Genomic DNA, 21,079 nt, shown 5'->3' with positions numbered 1-21,079 from the left:
AAGACAGAAGGCGCTGAAAGATACTCCGTTTTGAACCCATAAAGACCGGGAAAACATCTGGCATTTTAGATTTTAACCAGGGGGTCAACATGTCCGTACACGGACATTCATGTCCGTGGTGAGACTCGTCTATGTCCGTGGTAAATATTTGGGAAAAAAATAATATATATATATAAAATATCTTTTTTATAATATTTTTTTCTCCATAATATTGTAAATAAAAACATGAATACTCTAAATACACTTGATCCAATCTTTTCTGAATGTATTTGGTTATAGTGTCATGAGTCTAACACTATGCATGCAGCATGATCATTAGCCTAATGGTTGCACCTGCAGTACTGTAAGCTTGTGCAACACAAGGTGTTGATATAGCTATTTTGTCTTATCTGTTTAAGGAAATAGGTAGCTGATATATTGCACTTTTACCTTAGCGCTAGGTATACTCTTGGTTGCTTGTTTTTGCAGAAAATGCACTAAAGACTTCTGGTGATTAGTAGTTTTCGTTCCCTACCTATGTTGAATACACTTATTGTAAGTCGCTTTGGATAAAAGCGTCTGCTAAATGACTGTAATGTAATGTAATGTAATGTAATGTCTGGGTCAGGTGAGGTCTGGGTTAGGTGAGGTCTGGGTCAGGTGAGGTCTGGGTCAGGTGAGGTCTGGGTCAGGTGAGGTCTGGGTCAGGTCTGGGTCAGGTGAGGTCTGGGTCAGGTCTGGGTCAGGTGATGTCTGGGTCAGGTGAGGTCTGGGTTAGGTGAGGTCTGGGTTAGGTCTGGGTCAGGTGAGGTCTGGGTTAGGTCTGGGTCAGGTGAGGTCTGGGTCAGGTGAGGTCGTGAGGAGGACGACAACAATCCACCAGATTGATTGCTAATAGCGTCTTAATTCAGTCACATGATTAAGTACGTTTCTAACCACTGTGAGACAATGTTCTGATAAGCCAGTCAGCTTGCAGTACCTTTACTGTGTTGATTGATTTAACTGAGCATTACTGTTTACAGTCATGATTACTGTTGTTTACATCATTAGGTTGTTTTCCCCAGTCATTAAAACAAATAACATATAATAGTTGGTCTAATATTAGCCTTCCCTATCCTCTGTGTATGGTTTCTGGTCAAATTATTGGCCATATATTTTGGACAGGGACGGAGACCCAATTAACCAAATTAATTAATGTAACAAAAACCCTTTTTGAGTACTTTTCCCACCACTTACTAAAGTATAGAGTACTTCTTCCATCACATGGTGTGAAGTGTGAACGCAGCATAAGGAAACCGTTACGTCAATACAGACACTTTCAACGAGAGGACTGTGAACTTCATAGAAATAACAAACTCATTAAAACCACATACAACACAAACCGTTAAAACAGTCTATGTGTCCATGAAGACACTGTTATCACATGTCCAGCTCTCAGAGAGTTAATAATCACAGGATGTGAAAGATGGCGGCAGTGGCTCAGAGCGGTTCGATCCCCGACTCCCCCTGGGTTAGTGCCGAAGTGTCCTTGAGCAAGACACTGAACCCCCTAACCTAACTGGTTAACACAGTGTGTGTGTGTGTGTGTGTGTGTGTGTGTGTGTGTGTGTGTGTGTGTGTGTGTGTGTGTGTGTGTGTGTGTGTGTGTGTGTGTGTGTGTGTGTGTGTGTGTGTGTGTGGATAATGGCGCTATACAAAATGCACCATTTCTACCATTCATGGCGTTGGCTCCCTTAATCCTATTGGTTCATCAGAGATGAGAAACCATCCAATCACAAGTCTATGTTCTGGGATGATTTCTTCTTCTGCAGAAACAGATGACAGAGAACAGAAACATATTATTACAGGCACAGCCACCATATTGGAAAGAAACTGGGCCTCTTCCTTACTTCCTTCACAGGTGTTACAATGATACTAATGAAGGCTCTGTTCCATTCTGGTCAAACAGAGTCAGGGTGTTGACTCACTGGAAACACTCTGCTACACCAGTGGGTCTCAAAGTGTGGTCCAGGGACCCTCATGGATCCTTGAGGGGGTTCAAAATGGACCCTTAAGGGTGTGTAACTCTGAGAGTGTACAAATGGAACCAAATGGACCCGTACGGGTCCATTTGGTTCCATTTGTACACTCTCATATGGGGGTCGTTATGGGGGTTCTAAAAATAAAAAAGTTAGAGAACCACTGTGCTACACTAAATGTAACAGAGCCTTCATTAGTATCAAGCTCGTAGTTGTAGATCTGCTATTCTAAATCTTTTATCTCAAATCTTTGCTTCTGGGGGGTCCCTGGAACAACATATTTTGATGGGGATCGGCGGCCAAAAACATAATTTTGGGGGTCCTTGACAAGAAAACGTTTTGAGCACCACTGATATAGCAATATCTATAGTTTTTCAGAAAAATTAATTGTTGAGACATTTGACAGTTACAAAATGTTGTCTTTAAAAATATATACATATTCAAAGATCTGCAAAAAATGTCACAATTTTTCTAAAATAGCATCTGCTATGAACAGCCAAAGAAATGTAGAAGGACAGAGATGTGATAAAGGACAGAGATGTGATAAAGGACAGAGATGTGATAAAGGACAGAGATGTGTTAAAGGACAGAGATGTGATAAAGGACAGAGATGTGATAAAGGACAGAGATGTGATAAAGGACAGAGATGTGTTAAAGGACAGAGATGTGTTAAAGGACAGAGATGTGTTAAAGGACAGAGATGTGATAAAGGACAGAGATGTGATAAAGGACAGAGATGTGATAAAGGACAGAGATGTGTTAAAGGACAGAGATGTGTTAAAGGACAGAGATGTGTTAAAGGACAGAGATGTGATAAAGGACAGAGATGTGATAAAGGACAGAGATGTGTTAAAGGACAGAGATGTGATAAAGGACAGAGATGTGATAAAGGACAGAGATGTGTTAAAGGACAGAGATGTGTTAAAGGACAGAGATGTGATAAAGGACAGAGATGTGTTACCGGATTGAAAGGGTTGAAGGTTCTTATTTACAAACTAATAATCCATCTGAGAATAAGTAGGCAGGGCGGGAGTGGCTTATTGTCGGTATCAGCCCATAACGCCGTAGTATGTCCTTCAGTTACAATGAGGATCCATCAGTGAACAATATGTCACATCAAGTGAACTGAACGTGTACCTTTTTGGGCGTTGGGTGTTCTGTGGCCTCTGGAGGGGTTTCTGACTTCTGTTCCACGTCTGGACCTTCTGACACTTTCACCTTGTGTTTCTCTGCAGGAGACACATCATATAGAGATAAATACACAGTTATCACAATAAACACATCATATAGAGATAAATACACAGTTATCACAATAAACACATCATATAGAGATAAATACACAGTTATCACAATAAACACATCATATAGAGATAAATACACAGTTATCACAATAAACACATCATATAGAGATAAATACACACACATCACACCATTAACTCATTGACCAGTTTAGATGCTCAGGAAGTCACTGCTCTGTCTATTATACATGATTATATATATATTATGTATATGTATGCTCTGTCTATTATACATGATTATATATATATTATGTATACCGGTATGTATGCTCTGTCTATTAGACATGAATATAGACAGACAGACAGACAGACAGACAGACAGACAGACAGACAGACAGACATTACAGTCATTTAGCAGACACTTTTATCCAAAGAGACTTACAATAAGTGTATTCAACATAGGTAGGGAAGGAAACTACTAATCACCAGAAGTCTTAAGTGCATTTTCTGCAAAAACAAGCAACCAAGAGTATACCTAGCGCTAAGGTAAAAGTGACATATATCAGCTACCTACTGTCTTAAACAGATGAGACACATAGGAAGATCAAATGAGCAAGAGCTAAAACAAATAAGTGTTGAATAAACAAGAACCAATAAAACAATACAATAGACAGACAGACAGACAGACAGACAGACAGACAGACAGACAGACAGACAGACAGACAGACAGATATATGCTATGTCTATTAGACATGATCAGGAGCTCACTTTTCTTCTTTTCTGCTGGAGGACTCAGAGGGGCAGCGGGGGACACGGGCGGGGGGGCGGCATCCACACCAACCACTTCTTCTTCTTCTTCTGTGCCTTTCTCTTTTTTCTTCTTTTTCTTCTTCTTCTTTGTTTCACTTTCATTTTCAGTGACTTGGACTGGCTCCGCCTCTTTGGAGTGTTGCTCTGTAATAGAAATAGAAATAGAAATAGAAATAGAAATAGAAATAGAAAAGAACAGATTTAGAATAGAATAGAATAGATTAGAATAGAATAGAAATATAATACTTTAATGGCAACAATTGACCTGCTGAGGCCGATTCTACAAATGTCTTCTAAATCGGTAGTTGAAAGTCACACTTTCAAGAGTGCTCCGCTTACCTTTCTCTTTCCTCTTCTTCTCTTTTCTCGTTTCGTCTTCAGGTTCCGTCTTTTCGCCGTCGACCTCCGACCCCTCCTCCGCTGTCTTCTTCTTCTTCTTTTTCTTCTTCTCCTCCTTCACCGATTCGTTGACAGATACTTCTTCTTCAGCGGTTTTCTTCTTTTTCTTCTTCTTCTTCGGTTGCTCTTCGCTCTTCTCCTCCGCCGGCTGGTTTTCCGTCTCCTGTGTTCTTTCTTCTTCTTCTTCGTCCGTTTTCCTTTTCCTCTTCTTCTTCTTGTGTTCCGACGTCGTTGTTTCCTCAGCGACGCCGTCCGTCTTCTCCTTCCTGTCCGCTTGGAGCTGGACGGAGGTTCCTGCCAACATAATAAATGTTCAATTTGACAGAAGATTCAGACAATTCTGAACCATATGTCATGCTTGGTAGCAAAAAAAAACAGATTTTGCACAATCCTGTCTGGATGTGGGTTTTGGGTTGTGTAAAGATGCAGGTATTTAGACTATCCAGGTAGGACTTTAGAAAGATGGTGTGCAAAAATCATTCCAACAGTTAGAGTCTGAATTTTACTTGCAGCAATCTTGCTATTTACAACTCAGGAGCTACAGTACATTAATTCAGTCATTAATTCAGTCATTAATTCAGTCATTAATTCAGTCATTAATTCAGTCCCAGAATATAGGACTGGATTGAGCACGCGTCCTCCCAACCATGTAGAATCTATCCTAATAAAGGCTTCAACTATCCCCCCCAAAAAACTGTCAGCTTTCTTTATGAGAGTCTTTTCCAGGTAGAAAAAGCATCAACTAATAACAGTAAAGTATTCTGGGAAAATCATTTTCAACTACAAATAGATGAGGGGGTATGGCGTAACATATTAATGCAAAGAAAATAACGTGCTCTAATAAGTCTTATGAAACCCAATATAAAATAATACACAAGCTACATGTGTCCCCAGTAATAAATATATACAAATATGACCCCTATGCTCTCCCCTATGCCCTAGGTGTAAAAGTGGAGAAGGTACTTATATTCATATGATTTGGACTTGCCCACAAATCAGACCCTTCTTGGTTTCCATTCAAAATGAAATCCTCAAACTGATTGGAATTAAAATACCCTTAAATCCTTTCTATTATGTTCTAGGGGCAGACATAAATATCATATTAACAAAAGGAAACCGACATCTAGTAAGAGCTTTGCTCTATGCTGCTCGGTTGTCAATCCTTAATACATGGATGGATGACAGTCCTCCAAGTGTCCTATTATGGTTTGAAGAGTGTTACGTTTAATGCTCTTAGAGCAGCCTGATCTCCAGAGATTACCGTAACATTGCACGGAACGAGTGCACTTCATTCCGTGGATAGTCGCCTAGAAACCCCGAAATTGCGTGCATATGTACGGCGAGTCCCACGGTGGGCGTAACCAGTCGCAACCCGGAAAAACCCGGAAGCAGAGCAGTCCCCACAACAAAATTTACGATTCTGTGCCTATCGGTACATAACTCAAACGGCGCTGAGTAGGCACAGGCGAACGTCACACCGTTCAGGACGGCAACTTGGTCGCCTTAGCTCCCTCGGTGGTCCTTCACGGGGTGACAGTTCGCCTGTGACTGCGCGCCTCCGAAATGGTTTTGTCACAAAGGGAGCGCCGTACATATGCACGCAATTTGGGGGTTCCGAGGCGACTATCCACGGAATGAAGTGCACTGGATCCGTACATACATACGTAGTTCTCTGGCGATCGGGTTGCTTAGAGAGACTCTCATGTGTTCTACTATGGTTTAAAGAGTATTACGTTTAATGCCCTTAGAGAGACTCATGTTCTACGGGGTAACTTGTCCGAACTTGTAGAAGCATGGATGCCCTTAGCGCCATCTATAGGGGATGAGTGGCGTAATGTCTTGTGTAATGGAGTGACGGAGGATGTCAGATAGCTGTCATACTAATTGGGAGGCAGGGCATGGCTGAGCTCTATATGGGAGAGAGGTTGTTAGCAGCAATAATGTGATGATTATCATAAACTGTATTTGGTTTGAAGTCTTTTATGATTTGTCTTTCTCTTTTGTGTTTCTGTCTTTATTGTATTGTATTGTATTGTTATGTTGGGTTATGCTGTGCCCTACAGTATGTCCTGTCATGCTCGTGGTGTATTGTCTTACCTTTTTGTCTAATAAAAAGATCACAGAAAATTCTGACGTGGTTTAAGTGATATTTTTTAGTTTTTTTAACCCATTAAGACCGGGAACACATTTGTGTCATTTTAAGATTTCTTTAGGCTATTCATTTGCCACGCTATGAGCTTGTAGATCTGCAAAAAAAAATTAAATCGTGAAAACGTGTGCAAATCTTTGAATATATATATATATTTGTTTTAAAGCGAACATTTTTAACTCTGTTACAACTTCTGGGGGGGTCCCTGGAACAACATATTTTGAGATGGGGGTCCACGGCCAATTACATATCATTTTTGAGAACCACTGATATTATAGCAACATACTTTTTTTCAAAAAACGGTTAATTGACTAATTATATATCATAAGATTTTAGTCGACTAAATCTACAGCGGATTTAGTCGACAAATGTTTCATTGTGGCGGTGCCTTGATGGTCGACGATCGTCAGAATGCCCGATTTATACTTCGCTGTGTGTCGAAAAATAGCAGATCTACAAGCTGCCACACATTTCACGAGCTTGTAAATCTGCTTTTATTTAGTTTTTTCCTCAGGGTAAAACAGCTTAGTGGACCGACATGTTTCGTCATACTTTCAGCGGACAAAATGAACACAGTGACAGACGTACCGTTCTCCTCCGTCATCAGGGTGGTCTGTAGACTCTGTACAGAGAGGGGGGCGTCTGCTACGGACGGAGGCTTGGGTTTTTTTACTCTGGGTTTACTGGGTGGAGGTGTAGAGGGTGTGGGTGGTGCAGGTGGGGGCAGGGAGGGTGTGGGTGGGGGTAGGGAGGGTGTGGGTGGCCCCACTTCGGGCTCAGGAGTGGTGCCGTCGGGTGTCACAGTCACAGAGGTTTTCTTAGCCCTACTCCTCTTGGGTTTGGTGGTGTTTGGGGGTGGTGTGGGTGGGGGCAGGGAGGGTGCAGAGGGTGTGGGTGGGGGCAGGGAGGGTGCAGAGGGTGTGGGTGGGGGCAGGGAGGGTGCAGAGAGTGTGGGTGCTTCAGGGGTGGGGGTGTCGGGTGTCACAGTCACAGAGGCTTTTTTAGCCAGACTCTTCCTGGGTTTAGAGGCGTGTGGGGGTGGTGTGGGTGGTGGTAGGGAGGGTGCAGAGGGTGTGGGTGGTGGTAGGGAGGGTGCAGAGGGTGGGGGTGTGGGGGCTTCGGGTGCTGCTTCAGTTACAGGAGTCTTTTTAGCCCGACTCTTCCTGGGTTTAGAGGTCTTTGTGGACACTGAGGTCTCACCGGGGGTCTGCAGTACAGAGGAGGGGGTCTGCAGTACAGAGGAGGGGGTCTGCAGTACAGAGGAGGGGGTCTGCAGTACAGAGGAGGGGGTCTGCAGTACAGAGGAGGGGGTCTGCAGTACAGAGGAGGGGGTCTGCAGTACAGAGGAGGGGGTCTCGTCTGTGTTGGACGGAGTCTTCTTGGCCCTGGGTTTCCTGACTCTGGGTTTTCTGGGTGGGGGGCCAGAGGGTGCTGTGGGTGCTTCCTCTGGTCCGGGCGTGGCACCGGGCTCAGGGGTGGGGGAGGGGACAGGTTGTTTCTTAGCCCTGCTCCTCCTGTGTGTCAACACCATGAACACAATGTTAAGTTGATGATTCATTGTCACAAAAATAATTGCGTTGAAATGATTTAATGTGTTTTTGTGTCATTGAACGTTATAACATTATGAATAAAAATGACATTTCTGTTTGGCCTGTTAGGGTCCTTACACACCGGGGCGATTTTTTCGTGCGAATAATACGCTTTTTTTAAAAACCTTATAAAGTCAATGCAAGCGTACATGGCGCGAAAAAGCGGAAAAGCGAAGCGAAAAAGCGTCTTTTAATTATTCGGAACGAGTCCGAATTTTGCGTATATTCGCACATTCGCCGGTGTGTAACCGCCTTTAGGCTTCATAATCAAAACCTAACTTAAATATACAAAGAAATTACTGACATATTTTATACATTTATACTTGAAAAAAAAAGTACAAATAGCGGAAATAGCTGATCTACAAGCTTAACAACGTGACGATGTGACACTTTGTAAGCTTGGAGATTAGCTGTTTCCATTGTAGATCTGCTATTTTTTGGAAGAATCGTGAAATTTTGTGCAAATCTTTGAGTAACTCAAATCTTTGCTTCTGGGCGGTCCCTCCCTGGAACTAAATATTTTACAAATGTTCGCTTTAAAAATATATATATTCAAAGATTTGCACAAATCTTCAAGGTTTTTCAAAAAATAGCAGATCTACAAGCTCGTAGCACGGCACTCGGCACACAGCATTGAATTCATGGAGATTCTTTAGTTTTTGTCGCATCCCTGAGACAATAATTTGATGACCAGCGGTGTGACTCCTTTGAGTCTCCTACCGGTGGAGACATTAGCGTCTTTCTGCTGGTCATCAAATTATTGTCTCAGGAATGCGACAAAAACTAAAGAATCTCCATGAATTCAATGCTTCATGGGGTCATTGATAGAAAATAAGTCATTTTTTTTGGTGAACTACTCCTTTAATGGGTTAAAGTATAAAATGGAAACGACAGCATGGAAACGATTATGATAATTATGCAAATATAATGCCAGTTTATCTCAAATAATTGTGATTATTAGATGATTATTATGTGTTAATAGTGAAGGCCTAACCTGGGTTTACTGGCCGCTGGTGCTGGTGCCGGTGTTCCAGCGTTCTCCTCCGTCAGCACGCCGCTGTGGTTCTGCACAGACTCAGACTCAGAGGGGGTCTGGAGGGTCTGGAGGGTCTGGAGGGTCTTAGAGGGGGTCTGGAGGGTCTGGAGGGTCTGGGGGGTCTGGAGGGTCTGGAGGGTCTGGAGGGTCTGGAGGGTCTGGGGGGTCTTAGAGGGGGTCTGGAGGGTCTGGAGGGTCTGGGGGGTCTGGAGGGTCTGGAGGGTCTGGAGGGTCTTAGAGGGGGTCTTAGAGGGGGTCTTAGAGGGGGTCTTAGCTCTGGGTTTTCTGACCCGTGGTGGTTTACTGGTGGCTGGAGGCACCGTGGCCTCACCGCCGGTCTCTGCCGGTACGCTGTGGTTCTGCACAGACTCAGACTCAGAGGGGGTCTGGAGGGTCTGGAGGGTCTTAGAGGTGGTCTTTATGGCTCTGGGTTTCCTGACCCGTGGTTTGCGGGCCGGGGGGGCCGGGGGCGGGGCGGAGGGGTCCAGAGCACTGAGGGTCTCCATGGTCTGGATGTCAACCTCTATGGAACAGAGACAACACGGGGTTAAACTAAACATGGTGACCTGACCCAGCACTGACCCAGCACTGACCCAGCACTGACCCAGCACACGTCTTTTAAAGTGATCGGCAGGAGGATCGTTGTGAAGAATAATATTCAATGATTCTTCAAAGGTAAAAACGCTCTGAATAGCTGGCAAGGGGCAGCAATAGACGATGTATTAACACATTGGGTGCCAGAGGTTTATTAAAATATTATACGTTGAGTGCCTGCATTTCTTCCATCCACTTGCGTTATACGTTTCGTGCTGTAGAAGCCCCGACGCGGAAGTGCATGTAAACAAAGCGTGCGTACGAGACGGCGGAGGGTCCCGACTAACGCCTGGAACAATAATATTTCCAACGCGATCCTCCATTGCAGCGTGATCGCCGATCGAAAACGGCTCGTTTCCACCACGTTAAAAAGAAATGGAGATATTAAGCTTTTAGTCAAGGAGATAACATTGAAAACGCCGACCGGAAGGATTTTTGACATGGAGCCACATCCAGCCTCTTCTTCTCAGAAACTCCTTGGGTGATGTCAAAGTTTCGTTTTAGCGCCCCACGTGGGCCACTCGTATAAAAATAGAATTGGGTCAAAAACGGTCCGGACCGTTTTCGGCACTTCTCGTTTGGATCCTCAAAAACGGTCCGGACCGTTTATGGCACTCGATGTGTTAACTCTGGCAGTCAAGGAGTTAAAAACAATAACATACATAAAATGTAGTATATTTGCACATCTCTCTCTCTCTCTGTTACCTGTTAATTCCAGAACCATTTTCTTCCATTTCTCCACATCTAGGCTGCTGTCAGAGTCCGAGTCACCCTCCCCAGCCGTGGGAGCATCCTCTCCAGCCGTGGGAGCGTCCTCTCCAGCCGTGGGAGCGTCCGCCCCAGCCATGGGAGCAGTCGCGTCCTCTTTTCCTTGTCTCTTTGTTCTCTTGGCTTTGACGGGAGGATTTGCGGGTTTGTCTTCTGACTTCTTCCTTTTAGTCGACACAGACTATTATGAAGAGAAAAGAGAGTTTGTTTTAGTTTAACTTTAGTGGAAGAGTTACATCACATCACAAGGCCTTTGAACCAGTGTGTCAGCTAGGCCTGTCACAATTATTACTTCATCGACTAATCGCTAAATATTTGAGATAATCGCAATTATTTTTGCATAATCGTCATAATCGTCTACATGTTGAACATTTTTCATTAATTTTCAAATATAAAAAAAAAAGCAGAAATAGTTGATCTACAAGCTACAAGATAAAAAAAAAAAAGCAGAAATAGTTGATCTACAAGTACTACTTGTAGATCAACTATTTCCGCTACTTAAAAAAAAAGAATTAGTATAAAATGATATCTTTGTATATTTCAGTATTTGTCATATCTGACCTGTGCAATATTTGATAACAAAGGCAAACAGAAATGTAATGTGTATTCATTTATGTTCCAATGTTCAACGGCCAAAAACACAATTAAATCGTAAATCACAATTATTTCTGTGACAATTAATGGTCAACTTAAATGTGTAATAATGGTGTAAATAGTGTCAACGTGGACGGTTTCAACCTAACGGGTGGAACACTAGATTAGGGTGAAACATGTCTGGGAGGTGAAAGGACATTTATTCAGTGCTGTGGGAGTTTTCTTCTCGGCACATTTCAAAAGACAAGGAGGACAGGACACTCCTAAACTGACTCCCTCCAGATGGGGCGCTATTGAGTTTAAACCGGCCCTCGGCCGGTCGAACCAATCAGCGATTTCTTGGCGAGACCGGGTGTGACGCCATCGAGAAATGCGCCTGTTGCAATGTAGTTCATTCACTGTTCGTCCTGGTTTAATAGCATACAAAAAGAACTGAAGCTTCTGAAGCTGTAGCTGCACCTGCAGTTTCTGCTGGTGCAGCTACAATAGACCAATTATTTGTTTACCAACATTGAGACTGGACGCACAGGTGATTGTTTCACGCAATCAATTCCCAAACTATTGTTTGGGGTGCGCTGGTTTCAGCACACCCCAACCCCCTCTAACCTCTAACCCCCTCTAACCTCTAACCCCCTCTAACCTCTAACCCCAACCCCCTCTTGTGTGTTGGCTATCCACCTGTTTCCTAGGCTTTTCACTGTGTTCCACTTCCTGTCTTTTGATCCAATGAAATCCAATGAAACTGGTCAGATGACTAATGATATCCAATGAAATCCGACAGGAAGTGGAAAACACACAGCCAAGAAACATGTGGATAGAGGCGCGTCTCAGCGAGACCTGATATGATTGGATTACATTTGGAGCCAGTGTGACGTTTGGAGCCAGTGTGACGTTTGGAGCCAGTGTGACGCTGTCTGTTCAGGGGTCTATACGTCATGTCGACGCGTCAATATGATTGGTTGGAGTTGGCGCGCCCAGACGGTGATAGACAGACGGTCACCTGCCAAGTAGCTTGAAAAAAAGCTTCAGCGGTTGGGCTACCGAGATACCAGATGGAAGTTAAGTTGTGAAACAAGTGTGAAGCAAAGCTTCTTCCATCAGGGCTGACACCATATCATGCTGTCACTCTGCATAACGGAACACCAGCTTCACTGGTCTTATCCTGAAGGGACAAACGTGGCATCTCTCCATGGGGGGGCAGTGTTGCTGCTTGGAGTACAGACAAACTCAACAAAGTTGCAGAACCCACTCACTGGAGGAGTCAGGTTAGGACCGCTCTGGATGTGAAACCACCTCAACGTGTCAAATCATACCTTGGCTGGACTTTTCTTCTTGGCTCCGTCTGCGTTGACATTATTTCTCGGGGGGGTTTGGGTGCTCTGGGTGCTCTGGGTGCTCTGGGTGCTCTGGGTGCTCGTCTGTCTGCCGGCCTCCTTGGGTTTTGGGGGCGTGGAGGGCGTGGCTTTAGGAGTTAATAATCTCGCCTAAGACACAGCGGACATTCATATCATATCATATCATATCACATATCATATCACATATATGATATCACATCATATCATATCATATATCATATATCATATATCATATATCATATCACATCATATCACATATCACATATCACATCATATCATATCATATCATATCATATATCATATATCATATATCATATCATATCATATCATATCATATGTCATATATCATATCACATATCACATCATATCACATATCACATATCACATCATATCATATCATATATCATATATCATATATCATATCATATCATATCATATCATATCATATGTCATATCATATCATACATTAGGTTTATAAAACACTGAGTGTAGAATGGACTAAAATAAGAATAAAAGAATGTCTAACTTACCTCCTCTTCACTGTCAGACGCAGAGTCACTGGAGTCTTCAGTGGTGGCAGTTGCAGGGGGCTTCAGTTTGGGGGTCTGGGGCTTAAGTTTGGGGGTCTGGGGCTTTGTTTTGGGGGTCTGAGGCTCTGCTTTGGGGGTCTGCAGCTTTGCTTTGGGGGTCCGGGGCTTGGACGCTGCACCCTTCTTGGAGGGGGTGGAGGGGGCAGAGGGGGCAGAGGGGGTGGAGGGGGCAGAGGGGGCAGAGGGGGTGGAGGTGACGATGGGTGAAAGTCCATCTTCAGTGTCTGATGAGGCCATGTCTCTGGACCTCTGATTGGCTGCTGCCGTCTTAGATGAAGCAACACTCAGCACTGCTGTTGGTCTCTGAGAGGAAGAATGAAACCAGGATAAATGTTGTTACGTTGCTCTGAAGCCCTTTACAACCTGTCATTAATTATAGATAAATACTGTCCAACATTTTCACATCATCTAAATGTCTCACAACAGAAGAGCAGGAAGACAGATTACAACCACCACCATTTGTTAAGTTATGGTATTATTCCAGCATACAGATTGGTCAAAATGTTTTACTCACTAAATACAAAGTTATGAATTGTAAGTAATACAGTAGCCTATAATAGGAATATATTTCCCCACCAGCACAACCGGTATTCTATAATACAGTGGATTTCAAACCTTTTCATATCAAGGTCCATTATTTATTAGGCATTTGAGTCACAGAACCACCGTTTGATGACATTTAGACTCTCAGACCCAAGACTTGGGTGATTTGTTATCGTTGGATAAGATTTTGTCCACAAGTCCATCCATACTGTATTAATACTGTATTAATGTTGGAGAGATAACAGGCAAACGTTGATCAAAATAACAATTCTTCTACATTCTCTAATTGTGTTACTTCTTTTAAATGAAGTAATGCAGATGTTTTACAATAATTTAACTCTTGAGAGTGTAAAATGAAACCAAATGGACCCGTAAGGGTCCATTTGGTTTCATTTTACACTCTCAAGAGTTAAAGATCTATAAGGGTCCATTTGGTTACTAACTCTCCATCATTTAGCTGGGGACCACTTGGAACCCCCTCAAGGACCACCGGTGGTCCCCGGACCACTGGTTGAGAACCACCCGCTACAACATGAACTAACAGCTGCTGCGTTGACATTGAGGTGTAACACTGCCACCTACTGTCTGAGTGGTGCATGGTTTCAGGATGCCTTTGAGAGGCTTGGCTCTGGTGGCAGCGGTAGGAGTAGTCTGTGAGATCAGATAGAACAAGTATCAACACCACAATATAAAACAGAGGTAGGAGTAGTCTGTGAGATCAGATAGAACAAGTATCAACACAATATAAAACAGAGGTAGGAGTAGTCTGTGAGATCAGATAGAACAAGTATCAACACCACAATATAAAACAGAGGTAGGAGTAGTCTGTGAGATCAGATAGAACAAGTATCAACACAATATAAAACAGAGGTAGGAGTAGTCTGTGAGATCAGATAGAACAAGTATCAACACAATATAAAACAGAGGTAGGAGTAGTCTGTGAGATCAGATGGAACAAGTATCAACACAATATAAAACAAGTCAAAGTCCTGTATTCAAACATTTTACTTGTGTAAAAGGGACGTGCAGAGGGATTTGGAGAGGGAATTTCAAAATGGTGTTTTCGGCGTGGTTTCGGGTTTCAAGCAGTGTGTGTGTGTGGCCACATGTGGAGGAGGACCACGTAAACGTCACGGGAGAAGGGGAAAAAAACAAAAAAAACATGTACACGTGATGCGGAAGCAAGCCCCCAGAACTACGGTAGAACACTGAAGCGGCCAAGCCTGGTGGTCAAATCTGAGAATGCACTTAAATGCTACTGCGCGTGCGTCTCCCGTTTTGTGCGCATGCTCACGACGCGTCACGACGCATGGAGCGATTCCATTGGTTCATATTATATAATATATATTCATATATTCCTATTCTTACTTCCGGGTGCTTCAAAACGCCACTGAGCACATTCATTGAAATGATAGCTGGGGGCGGGGCAATCCGCCCTCTAGTTATATTATACCTCCATGTGCGGAAGTCTTCCGCGAGGAGCTGTGAAGAGTGGTCGAGTCTACACTTCATGTACACTCGACACGGAGAGCCGACTCGCCTCCTCCACTCGCCTCCACTCGCCTCCTCTCGCCTCCTCCAAAAAGCAAATTAACAATTGAGCCCAGACTATTTCCGGGTCAATCTGGAGTGAGCGAGTGGGAGTGAGCGAGTGGGAGTGACCGAGTGGGAGTGAGCGAGTGGGAGACAGTGAGCGAGTGGGAGTGACCGAGTGGGAGTGAGCGAGTGGCCGAGATTTTGGGTATTGGAATTCAGCTTATGTGTGCACGTGCCTGTGGAGGAGACAAACCTGTGGGAGGAGTCTAACCTGTGGGAGGAGACTAACCTGTGGGAGGAGACTCTGGCTCTCGTCGTCGCTCTCTGAACTTTGACCCTGGGAAACTGAACATAAAACATTATGAGACAATTTACAATGTAGTCATTTATCAGACTCTCTTTATCCAGAGTGACTTACAGTAAACAAGGTAAACACATACACAGAATGTATATATAATATAATATAACTTACAGTAAACACATACATAAAATGTAGAGACAGTGTAGTGTCTCAGTAAACTATAGGATCACAGGTAAACCATGAACCTAGACTCAGTCTAAACAATATAAAATCAAAATAATAATTTGTACATCTAAACTATAGGATATCAGGTAAACAATGAACCTAGTATCTGACTAAATAAGCTGCTATCTAAACATTCAGTATGTATGGTATGTACAGTATGCATGACCACTATCAGCAGTAAATAGACCCTCCAGAAAGACACGGGCAAAAATCCTTGATTATGCGATGGAATATGCAGGGTTTTATGAGAATTTATGCAGTGAAATTGAGGGAATTTGCTAAAATGAAAATATGCGAGCAAATATGTGTGAAAAAAAAAGGTGATTTTCCTACACCCTATGGTATTGGTTCTCACAGTGGGGTCCACACATGGTTCTCACAGTGGGGTCCACACATGGTTCTCACAGTGGGGTCCACACATGGTTCTCACAGTGGGGTCCACACATGTGTAAATGCGGGGATTGTGAAATCAAGTGAACGCCACATATTTAGCACGGAAATATGAGATTATTGCTATTGTTTTTGAAAAAATATATACCCCCGCATAATCTGCGCCATTCAGCTGATTATGTGGTAAATTATGCGAGCACATAATCAGGTTTTTCTGGAGGAGTAAAGGAATAACACTATTTGATATTAGACACATATAATAATAGGGTTGTCACGGTCATGACATTTTAGTTGACGATTAATTGTCATAAATAACGATTTAATTGTGTTTTTGGCATAGAATATGATATCTATGTCATTACCAGGTCCATTAATAACAGCTGCTGGTGGAGTAGCTTCAGAATCAGAGCTCGCTGTGCTGCTGTCTGGATCCGCCTCCACATGTTCAGGCTTACTGAGAGAGATAAAACACACAGAAATAAATACATAAACATTTTGTACTTTTAATCAAAATGATCATTGAGGTCCAATCTAAGGGCTTGATTCCTATAAAGACAGCAATGATATATATATATCAACATAGGTTGAATGGGCCTCAGGTCTAAATTGAATAAAACTCATACTCACTGTAACCATGAAGTATAGATATTAATAATGTCATACTCACTGTAACCATGAAGTATAGATATTAATAATGTCATACTCACTGTAACCATGAAGTATAGATATTAATAATGTCATACTCACTGTAACCATGAAGTATAGATATTAATAATGTCATACTCACTGTAACCATGAAGTATAGATATTAATAATGTCATACTCACTGTAACCATGAAGTATAGATATTAATAATGTCATACTCACTGTAACCATGAAGTATATATTTCCAGTAACGATGTGGACGCAGCTGGTTCCTCCTAAAGAAATATAATAAAAACAATAGAACAAAAGTTATATGTCAGTGTTACTATAAGTTCTAACAACGTGACAAAACCTAAAATATTAAAAGACATGTTTCAGTCTGAGACTGTTCTCTGGTTAACTGTTATTTTTATATAGAATTTTATTGAATTCAAATGTTCTTCTAATTTATTAGTTTTTGCACTTTCTTAATGTTTAATGCAAATTACTTTGAATTGCTCAGGTGTTGTAATAATGTCTTGTTGAAATGTGCTCTAAGAACATAAACAGGTCTGTAACACTGAGATTGTAACAAATGGAACCAAATGGACCCTTACAGATCTGTAACTCTGAGAGTGTACAAATGGAACCAAATGGACCCTTACAGGTCTGTAACTCTGAGAGTATACACATGGAACCAAATGGACCCTTACAGGTCTGTAACTCTGAGAGTGTACACATGGAACCAAATGGACCCTTACAGGTCTGTAACTCTGAGAGTGTACACATGGAACCAAATGGACCCTTACAGATCTGTAACTCTGAGAGTGTACACATGGAACCAAATGGACCCTTACAGGTCTGTAACTCTGAGAGTGTAACAAATGGAACCAAATGGACCCTTACAGGTGTGTAACTCTGAGAGTGTACACATGGAACCAAATGGACCCTTACAGGTGTGTAACTCTGAGAGTGTACACATGGAACCAAATAGACCCTTACAGGTCTGTAACTCTGAGAGTGTACACATGGAACCAAATGGACCCTTACAGGTCTGTAACTTTGAGAGTGTACAAATGGAACCAAATGGACCCTTACACGTCTGTAACTCTCAGAGTGTACACATGGAACCAAATGGACCCTTACAGGTCTGTAACTCTGAGAGTGTACACATGGAACCAAATGGACCCTTACAGGTCTGTAACTTTGAGAGTGTACACATGGAACCAAATGGACCCTTACAGGTCTGTAACTTTGAGAGTGTACACATGGAACCAAATGGACCCTTACAGGTCTGTAACTCTGAGAGTGTACACATGGAACCAAATGGACCCTTACAGGTCTGTAACTCTGAGAGTGTACACATGGAACCAAATGGACCCTTACAGGTCTGTAACTCTGAGAGTGTACACATGGAACCAAATGGACCCTTACAGGTCTGTAACTTTGAGAGTGTACACATGGAACCAAATGGACCCTTACAGGTCTGTAACTCTGAGTGTACACATTAGGGTCCATTTGGTTCCCTTTGTACACTCTCAGAGTTATGGTGGGTCCTTCAAATCATAAAGCTAAACAATATAAAACGATTCAAACACACACACACACACACACACACACACACACACACACACACACACACACACACACACACACACACACACACACACACACACACACACACACACACACACACACACACACACACACACACACACACACACACACACACACAAACACACACACACACACGCCTATCAGTCACTCAGCGAAAAATAGTAAGCAGCAGGTGTCGCTCAGCGACAATAGCAGATCTGCAAGCATTGCTTGCATATTATCACAACATAGAACAAAGCATTGTAGATCTGCAATATACTTCAGATCAAGACTATCGTAGATGTATTTGATCTTTTTGACATTTTTATATCTACGAGAGTCTTAGCTCCACCCCCCCAGTTTGCCTGGAATGTCACCAGTAAAGCTAGCCCCTACGGAACCTCTGCGGAGGGAGAGGTTCGGTCGGATCTACAGTAAAGCCCGTATTTCTCCAAACATGTACAAATGATAAATATAAGGTGTTTACCCGCTTGCCGCAAATGTTAACTAGGTGTCCGGAGTATTTGTATAATGTATTAGTCCATATTATTCAATAAATAAGTGTTTCAATCCTGTCTGTGGCCAAACGCCATTCCCTCCCCTCGTTTACTTCCTGTTTACATTTAGTGTAATTCCGGCTTTCACCGGATGCGCCCCGTCGCTACCGACCATTTGGAATCGGCCATAGACGGGATTAAAACACTTCTTTATTGAATAATATGGATTAATACATTACACAAACACTCCAGACACCTAGTTAACATTTGGGCCAAGCGGGTAAACACCTTATATTTATCATTTGTACATGTTTGGAGAAATACGGGCTTTACTGGTGACATTCCAGGACAAACTGGGGGGGTGGAGCTAAGACTCTCGTAGATACGAAAGTAAAAGTCAGACTCTTTAAAATACATCTATGATAGTCTTGATCTAAAGGCTAAACCTGTTGCATAATATGAACCACAACGCCTGCTGTCGCTCTGCGAAGATAAGAAAATAGCAGATCTGCAAGCATTGCCTGCAGATTAATACAACATAGAATAAAGCATTGTAGATCTGCAATAATCGCAGATCAGATCTGCAAGCCCTGCAGAAAGTCTTTGTATAAAGAGCAGCATGCACTAAATGAATGATCAAAGAGTTGATGGATATAAAGTTGATACTTTGTTACCAGAGTCTCGTGCTGTTTGGTGACTTTCTGTGCAGCCTGGTGGAAACCGTTGTCCTTCAGATGTTTATGGATTAAAAACATTAACTTATTGTTCACAGACATCATGGATCAATACATTAAAAAGATGTATAAATCACTGTTAAAAGCTGTTATTATTACTACTGTAAAACACATTCTGAATCTGCACGCATGTCTCACTGTACCGCTCCTCAACTCTGAACCCAGATGTTGTTGGTCCGTGAACCGGCCGCAATGCATCATGGGAAGTGTAGTAAAAGGGTAACCTCGCATCACCAGTCTTTCCACCTCGGAGGAAAAGGGTATTTTAGTAAGACTGGTGCGGTTACTAGAGAATAACTAGACTAGATTCACTAGAGACACTAGAGTCACTAGAGTCACTAGAGACAACTCTAGTATTAGTTCCCAAACTTTTTAGCTCAGAGAAATCTTATAATAATAATAATAATAATAATACGCATTATTTGCATAGTCAGCTTTCATGACATGAAATGCAGCTCAAATTGCTTTACAGAGCAAGAATACAATTACAGAAAAAGTGCAAATAATTTAACAATAAAGCAAAACAAATAAAAGAAAATAGATAGATAGATAATAGACGGGAGCCAAACTAGTGAAAATAGCAGATCTACAAGCTCACAATGCATCGCTTCGCGCCGCGTTGTGAGCTTGTGGATCTGCTAGTTTCACTACTTCTTAAACATTTTTTAAAATTTATGTATGGAATTTTTCGATTTTCTTTATTTATTTTTATTTTTATATATACTTTAGAAAAATGTTAGAATTCAATTCAGAGCTTCAGAATATCTTCATGGATCTCACTCACCAGGAGTGACAATCACATCATCATTGAAATCTACCTGATCCACTACAAACAGGTTACTTTTCACACAGTGAAACAGTTCAAAATACTGATTCTGCCATAACTGTGAGATTGCATCAGAACCACTCACACCATCTATGTTTGATGGAAGACATGTTTTACAATGATTTATATATTTTTTATCTCCTTCCAGAAATCATTTACATTATTCTTATGCAACTTCCTCGCCAGAGAATCTGACCTCATAGTGTTTTTATTTATTTTGATAAAACAAAGGGCATATTTAAAATAAAGCATTAGTGTGTTTTTTTCTTTTCAAACAGAAGTCCATGTCTACCTTTGCCTGACTCCGCCCATATGTTAAAAGCCTTTCTATCCTCTGCATGGAGCTCTTCAACATGGTCATTCCACCCTGGCTTAACATTATACACTATGTTTGTAGAGAGTCCTGCTGGAGATACACAGAGACTCCACAATAGATTCATACAGGGAACACAATACATTACAGTGTTGTGGGTTCTTTGCACTTCATATCCCGACACATAATAACCACATCTTTTGGAACTTTAATATTACCCAGCAAGGCATCAGAATGATTCAAATATTTATCCAGATCTTTATTGGTTAATTTAGACCGATCTATTTCCCTGCTGTTATCCACAGGAAACAACACAGGTAAACTGTCTGTATTTAACCCTTTATCCACAGGAAACAACACAGGTAAACTGTCTGT

The 21,079-nt window shown here is 42.2% G+C and overlaps 1 protein-coding gene across 1 annotated transcript; it reads right to left on the bottom strand.

Moving 5' to 3' along the window:
• Positions 1 to 453: 453 nt before the first annotated feature.
• On the bottom strand, positions 454 to 19,702 carry LOC308075746 (uncharacterized protein). Its single transcript, XM_080415694.1, has 15 exons — positions 19,668 to 19,702; positions 19,506 to 19,559; positions 16,982 to 17,034; positions 16,477 to 16,568; positions 15,452 to 15,543; positions 14,245 to 14,313; positions 13,060 to 13,422; positions 12,488 to 12,658; positions 10,518 to 10,761; positions 9,177 to 9,741; positions 7,182 to 8,107; positions 4,385 to 4,738; positions 4,004 to 4,189; positions 3,135 to 3,226; positions 454 to 1,784 (listed from the first exon to the last, which is right to left on the bottom strand). Exons 1-15 carry the CDS (start codon positions 19,677 to 19,679, stop codon positions 1,752 to 1,754), a joined length of 3,306 nt encoding a protein of 1,101 aa, XP_080271820.1. The 5' UTR covers positions 19,680 to 19,702; the 3' UTR covers positions 454 to 1,751.
• Positions 19,703 to 21,079: the final 1,377 nt, after the last annotated feature.

The sequence above is a fragment of the Gymnoscopelus braueri genome (genome assembly GCF_963280865.1).
Source record: "Gymnoscopelus braueri genome assembly, chromosome: 20".
Classification (NCBI taxonomy): Eukaryota; Metazoa; Chordata; class Actinopteri; order Myctophiformes; family Myctophidae; genus Gymnoscopelus; species Gymnoscopelus braueri.
Note: the sequence above shows the minus strand (reverse complement) of the source record. Positions and strands in the feature narration are given on the sequence as shown.